The 6,153-nt window shown below is 39.1% G+C and overlaps 1 protein-coding gene across 1 annotated transcript in view; it reads right to left on the bottom strand.

Moving 5' to 3' along the window:
- Positions 1-6,153, bottom strand: part of LOC100533297 (uncharacterized) — a gene marked incomplete at its 3' end in the record, with an annotated part of 17,357 nt that overhangs the window by 6,872 nt on the left and 4,332 nt on the right. Inside the window, 2 exon segments of the mRNA NM_001204596.1 lie at positions 132-244; positions 2,296-2,498. Coding sequence (NP_001191525.1) covers positions 132-244; positions 2,296-2,498 — 316 coding nt within the window.

Here is a 6,153-nt window from a genome sequence, read left to right as displayed (position 1 = left end):
CCCCCCGGTGGAAAAGTTCCCTTTTGGAGACCAAAAATATTTTAAAAGACCGTAGGAAAATGCAAAATCAGCAATAAATCCAGTCTAACCAAACAAACTTTAAGAATGGAATTATTGTATGAACATTAAGGCACCTGCACATTGGGCTGTGTGTAGTTGAATGGGTTGAACGAGGGATGTCTGAACAGACGACGAACTTCATCCAACACTTTCTCGGATTCATCCTGGGGTTCGAAGCGCATCCCTTGGGGAAAAAAGAACAAAAAGAAAGGTTCGTAAGTGGCCATTGTCAACCTGTTGATATGGAGTAATCGATATCATGCACACACAGAAATAGTGTGCATCGATAACGTATTGAGACCATGTAACTTCGAACACATGTGCCATCCTTTTGAGATTCAGTAACTTCAAACAAATATTCCATCGTATTGATATCCAGCAACTTCAAATACATGTGCTAAAGGTATTGATGCCCAGTAACTTCAAACAAATATTCCAACGTATTGATACCCAGTAACTTCAGACAAATGTGCTAAAGGAATTGAGACCCGGTAACATCAAACAAATGTGCCAACGTATTAAGACCTAGTAACGTCAAATACATGTGCTAAATGTATTGAGACCCAGTAACTTCAAACAAACCTGCTAAAGGTATGGAGACCCAGTAAGTTTAAATAAACGCGCTAAAGGAGTTAAGACTCAGTAATATAAAACAAATGTGCCAACGTATTGAGACCCAGTAACTCCAATGTGCCACTTCAAACAAAAATATGTATCAACGTATTGAGGCAAAGTAACTTCAATCAAATGTGCCAAGGTATATGAGACCCAGTAACTTCAAATACATGTACTAAAGGTATAGAGTTAATTGAGGCCCAGTAATTTCAAACAAATGTGCCAACGTATGGAGATCCACTAACATCAAACAAGTGTACCATACCAACGTATTGAGACCCAGTAGGCCTAACTTCAAACAAACGTACTAAAAGTATTGGGATTGAGACCCAATAACTTCAAATACATGTGCTAAAGGTATTGAGGCACAGTGACTTCGAACAAGTGTACCAGCGTTATGAGAACCAGTACCTTCAAACAAACGTGCTAAAGGTATTGAGACACAGTACCTTCAAACAAACGTGCTAAAGGTATTGAGACCCAGTACCTTCAAACAAACGTGCTAAAGGTATTGAGACCCAGTCAGTTTTAAAAAACGCGCAAAAGGAGTTAAGACTCAGTAATATAAAACAAATGTGCCAACGTATTGAGATCCAGTAACTTCAATGTGCTACTTCCAACAAAATATATCAACGTATTGAGGCAAAGTAACTTCAAACAAATGGGCCATCGTTTTGAGATTCAGTAACTCCAAACAAATGATCCAACGTATTGAAACCCAGTAACTCCAAACATATATGCCACTCCAAACAAATATTCCAACGTATTGAGACACAATAACTTAAAACAAATAATCCATCGTATTGAGAACAGTAACTTCAAACAAATGTGCCAAAGGAATTGAGACCCTGTAACATCAAACAAGTGTAGCAACGTATTGAGACCCAGTAGGCTTAACTTCAAACAAACGTACTAAAGGTATTAAGATTAAGACCCAGTAACTTCAAATACATGTGCTAAAGTTATTGAGGCCCAGTAACTTCAAATACATGTGCTAAAGTTATTGAGGCCCAGTAACTTCAAATACATGTGCTAAAGTTATTGAGGCCCAGTACCTTCAAACAAACGTGCTAAAGTTATTGAGGCCCAGTACCTTCAAACAAACGTGCTAAAGTTATTGAGGCCCAGTACCTTCAAACAAACGTGCTAAAGGTATTGAGGCCCAGTACCTTCAAACAAACGTGCTAAAGTTATTGAGGCCCAGTACCTTCAAACAAACGTGCTAAAGTTATTGAGGCCCAGTACCTTCAAACAAACGTGCTAAAGTTATTGAGGCCCAGTACCTTCAAACAAACGTGCTAAAGTTATTGAGGCCCAGTACCTTCAAACAAACGTGCCAAAGGTGTTGAGACCCAATAAGTAACTTCAAAAAAATGTGTCATCGTTTCGAGATTCAGTAACTCCATACAATAAATATTCCAACGTACTGAGACACAGTAACTTCAAACACCCGACATGAACAACGCCTACACAAAACAATAACTTACCAGCAGATGCCAAAAAGAGGATGGGCGTCTCCGTTTCCTGAGCCTGGGGCATACGCACACACACACACACACACATACATACACACATATACACACATACACACACACACAGACACATAAACCAATAACTCACCAGCAGTGGCCATAAAGAGGATGGGCGTCTCCGCTTGCTGAGCTTTGGGCACGCTGCTACTTGCCATGTCCATGAGCGGTTGGAGATAGTTCTGGATTCCGGACACGTTGTTGAGCAGCGAGGATAGACCTGGGCGGACTTTCATACTGGACACCTGCACCATGTTTTTGATCCCCAGAGGGACGCTATTGTCCCAGGTATAGCTGGAAAAGATGGGGAGGGGGGAGGGAGAAATAAAAGGAATGAGGTTTATGGGAGGGAGGGAGAGCGTGAATGATAAGGTTTGTGGGAGAGACAAGTAGGTGAGAAGAGGTTGGTTTTTGTTTTTGTTGAGGAATGGGGCTTGTCGGAGAGAGAGAGAAAGAGAGAGAGAGGGGGGGGGGGGGGGAGAGAAGAGAGAGAGACAGAGAGAGAGAGAGAGAGAGAGAGAGAGAGAGACAGACAGAGAGAGAGAAAGAGAGAGAGAGGGGGGGGGGGCGAGAAGGAAAGATGAGGTTTGTGAGAGAATGAGGGAAAGTGATAGGGCGCGTGGGAGAGAGAAATAGGGGAGAAACGGTTGGGCTTCACTCCCAGGGCTCAATGTGAGAAACAATATATTCCTTAATCAAGCAATGTCAGTGCAAGATGGAAAGATGTCCCAGTTTTGAGAACCAGTTTTATTTTTAAGTATTTAGATATATCTAGCATCGAATAGTTTTGGTCAAAGTGAATGATATAACCATTATCAAAGATCGTGTATAGAAGATAGTTCACTCCGCCAAAAAAAAGTATCCGCGGACGTCTGCGCTTTGCTTCAATTGGCGTTGCAGTCTTTGTTTTGAAGTTTCTTTTTCGTTTCTCCAGAAGAAGAAGAATAGCACATCATATTTGTTTGACTTTGACTTTTTCTCGCAAGTAGAGTAACTCTGTTCGCAAAACGAGCATTTTTCGAAGAGGGCGCCCCCAAATTCTAAGGACACTTTTTTAATTGGCTCAAAGAGAGGAGTGAACCATCTTGTATGTAAGAGCTTTGCCCTTAGATGGTATTTGCAAACAAACTGTATTGATATCGTTAAATACTGCATGGCTTGGATAGTGCGTGAATCGGATATTGCGCAGCTTTGATTCTTTTTTCATGAAAGTGAATGGTTTTGATGCTTTTCCCCTTTTTTCATATTATAATGAGTTTTGAACTATATTAACAATGCCTTTATGTCCAACTGTGAATGCACGGGGTGATCTACAAAAAATATACATTTTTAAAAATCTGAATATCTCGCACAAAAATTGTACTAGAATTTTGTAATGTGGAAGAGACATTATTCACTCAAAAGGAATTAGTTTGACCTAAATTTCATTTAGAAAATACAACTTTATTTTGAAAACAAAACTGACCGTTAAAAAATACCCTTTAATGCAAATTGCCCAAATCACAAATCACAAATCCTCTAAGGAAAGTTGCGAATCGATTGGTTTGCCTTTTTCCCCTTTTTTCTTTCTAACATTTAATTTTTCCACCCCTGTGACATTTAAACAATATTTCATTTCTTTTAGAGACTTAAAAAAACAAATAACATTGCTATTTTAAAATTGGTCGATTTTAAGGACAAGGCGGCTATCCCGAACAATGCTGTTTTGAACAAATGGAAGGTAAAGTTTTTGGACCCTTGTTCAGTTTCTCTAAAAGACAAGGAGAGTTTTCTCTATAACCAAACAAATATACACACCAATGGAAGCACATTTCTCCTATAGGTGCCACTTTTGGTGTAGGTCGAGGTTTCTGAAAACTCACGAATTCTGGGTTAGCCTGTTTGTCCTTAAAAGCGACCAATTGTTAGAATCAGTGCTCGACATGCCCTCCATTGGATTCGAAACATTTTTCAAGCGTCATTTGTGGTGGTCAAGCAAAAGGACACGCCAAACCACAATAATAATAATAACAATAATAATAATAATAATAATAATAATAATAATAATAATAATAATAAAAATAATAATAATAATAATAATAATAATAATAATAATAATAATAATAATAATGTCCCCACTAGAAAGCAAGCTCTATGCGTTTTACACTATATTATTACCCCAGCAGACCATAGAACACTCAGAAACATTATCAGCTTCCCGGAAAGCATACAACAAACTGACCCGCCAAACCATGAAAGCTTAAAAACACAGCCACTATAAAAATTTTCATTACAAAGTGTCTTGTAGATATGACAGGGACTGGGTGATGTGCCCAATAAACAGCACAATTCGTAGAGTGGATATATAGATCCTGAAAGTGGAAGGTGAACTTGAGGTCTGCCACTAAATCAAATGTAATTGAGGAAATGTTCACGTTTTTCAAGACGACCCAGGAACCATGAACACATTGCCATACTCTGATCCATGTCAACCTCACTAACATGAAAATGATACTGTCATAGGTAAAGATCTGTGGGTGGTTGGCAGGTGCTCTGGTGTGGTTTGCTTCTTCTTTCCTATCGAACACCTATGGTCCTTATCTCCCCTTCTTCCTCTTTATGTTTGTTACTCTCTTGTAACACCTCTAATCTTCTGGCACTCAATTGACCTCATGCAATTGCGAGCGCCGTAAAACGTCTACTAAAATTTTAAAAAGATCTACATTGAGAAAGCGGACCGTTGAAGTGTTGGAAAGTCCTAGCCGCAGACATCGTCAGCGGAGAGATGTCACTTGGGACTCGCCTATTGAATTCTGTATCCTGGTGACATTTAAAGGGGTGCAGCAAACTGTGCGTTTTCGACCTGAAGAGGTCATTTTTTTCTTGGAAATTTAAATTCTGATTCTCTAAAGATTCAAACTGACGGAGCATCTCTACCCATGACATAGAAGAAATTCGTGAGGGCACCATAGCTTTATTCCCGTACTTTGAGTGAAACTTACGAAACGTCGGGGATGAAGAGTTGGAGGCAAGGTAATGCTCAATACACAAACGCTCTCTGCTCTTCTTTACTAAACTGAACTGTGATCTCAGCAGGCAACGGAAGCTTGTGGAATAACAATATCTGCAAACTGCTGTTGACTCGTTAGACTTCTGTAGCTTGCAATATTATGGCGCGATGGTTGCGATTTTGAGTGGTAGGCCTAATGTGAACTAGTGCGTCATGCTACATAAATGGGGACAAGGCAAAAAAATTGGTTGATATCTTTTGCGATATACTGAGCAAAACTATTCTGTGGAAGTATCTAAAATGAATACCAGACAAATTCCTTTTGGCTGTCAAATTTTGTGTTCAAATTTGAAACTCAAAGCAACAATGTGGAGGAAAATATTCACAAAAAATAGTTGTACAGTTTTGTTTTGTTGGTTGTTTTGTTTTGCTTTTGGATAACCCTGTATAAATCATGTGCTGAGTTGTATTTTTATGTCCGTAGACTATAACCCGTTCATCGTAAAAGTGGGTTTGTATGGTCTTTGTACAAGAATGCTGAGCTGTGTGTGAAATTTTTAGTAGAGATTCCTAAAATTCTTCTCGATTATCTCGATTGTGCATTAATTTGTCTGCCTTACCTTACCTTTTTGGGTTTTTTGTTTTTTGATTGTTTCAATTTTATTTTGCTTTTGTTTGCTTTTGTTTTTGTTTTTAAATTTTTTTTTTATAATGCACATTGAGCATCACGGACAATAAAACACTGCAAATTTTTATCGAGCTTTGTGCCCTACTCAACACCATTAGGGTCACCGGTGTCTGTTGGTGTAGCAGTTATGCGCTTCGCTGTTGTACACAGAAAAGGTAAGTTCAGTTCCCTCGTGAGAAGTGTTTTTATTGAGTGTGTGTGTGTGTGTGTATGTGTGTGTGTGTGTGTATGTGTGTGTGTGTGTATCTCTGTGTGTGTGTGTGTGTGTGTGT

The sequence above is a fragment of the Aplysia californica genome, unplaced genomic scaffold, assembly GCF_000002075.1.
Source record: "Aplysia californica isolate F4 #8 unplaced genomic scaffold, AplCal3.0 scaffold00611, whole genome shotgun sequence".
Lineage (NCBI taxonomy): Eukaryota > Metazoa > Mollusca > Gastropoda > Aplysiida > Aplysiidae > Aplysia > Aplysia californica.
This window is presented reverse-complemented; position numbering and strand designations above follow the sequence as displayed.